This window comes from Penaeus monodon, chromosome 28, assembly GCF_015228065.2.
Source record: "Penaeus monodon isolate SGIC_2016 chromosome 28, NSTDA_Pmon_1, whole genome shotgun sequence".
In the NCBI taxonomy this organism is placed as follows: Eukaryota; Metazoa; Arthropoda; class Malacostraca; order Decapoda; family Penaeidae; genus Penaeus; species Penaeus monodon.
This window is the reverse complement of record NC_051413.1, coordinates 30,572,734-30,573,563: the sequence shown is the minus strand read 5'-3', so window position 1 is coordinate 30,573,563 and position 830 is coordinate 30,572,734. Positions and strand designations below refer to the sequence as shown.

The 830-nt window shown below is 48.6% G+C and overlaps 1 protein-coding gene across 1 annotated transcript in view; it reads left to right on the top strand.

Annotated features, from left to right (window-relative positions):
• Positions 1-830, top strand: part of LOC119591482 (translation initiation factor eIF-2B subunit delta-like) — a gene marked incomplete in the record, with an annotated part of 11,169 nt that overhangs the window by 6,829 nt on the left and 3,510 nt on the right. The window contains 1 exon segment of the mRNA XM_037940225.1: positions 76-830. Coding sequence (XP_037796153.1) covers positions 76-830 — 755 coding nt within the window.

The following is an 830-nucleotide window of genomic DNA, read 5'->3' as shown; positions in this document are numbered from 1 at the left end:
TAGTCAAATTTCCATTTCTCCTAGATCTATTGCCATCATCCTTTAGGTGAAATGAGTTTTTAAAATCTGTTTCAGGGCAATCCCAGGCCCAAGAGAACTGGCAAGGCTGCCAAGAATCGGAGCTCTCAGACAGAGAACCATCCGGATTCTGAGCTGCGGCATTCTCCCGATGGACCACCTGCAGAGAGGCCAGTGTCAGCAGCCTGTCCACTGAAAGCTTCCTTGGAAAAGTATCCTGAAAGACCCCTTAAGGTGGCCAATTCCCAGCAAGGATCTCCAGTTGCAGGGGCCAAAGGCAAGGACTCTCCCAAGAATTCAGCACCTCAGAGGAAGGGCTTGAATCCTGAGGGCAAGCTGGCCAAGAGAGCCCAGTCTAAAGGATCTGGATCAGCCACTCCGAGGCGAGCAAAAGGGCAACCTTCTTCCTCGCCAACTACCAATGCACAGGTCCTTCAATCCTCACCCTCAGCAGTGTCAGTAGTTGCAGACTCAACTGCCTCAACAAAGCACGTATTAGAGAAAAGTGCTGAGATAACGGAGCCAAGGCTAGCTAAATTGTCTACCACTTGTCCATCAAGCACTGAGAAGAAACAGGTAAAGATGTCTGACAAAAAGCTGGATAGTCTTTGCCAGTTGCTGGAAAATATAGTCTTGCAACATGGGGGTAAAGAGATGTCTTCAGGTGGAACCAAGCCTGTTAGTGTCCCTCAGCAAAATCAGAATACAGCTGCTGAGGTGTCTTCAGTCACAAAATCTGCCTCTGGACCACCATCATCAAAAGTTGAAGGTGATAAAGAGCAGCCTGGTGAGGAGAAGTCAAGAGAAGAAAT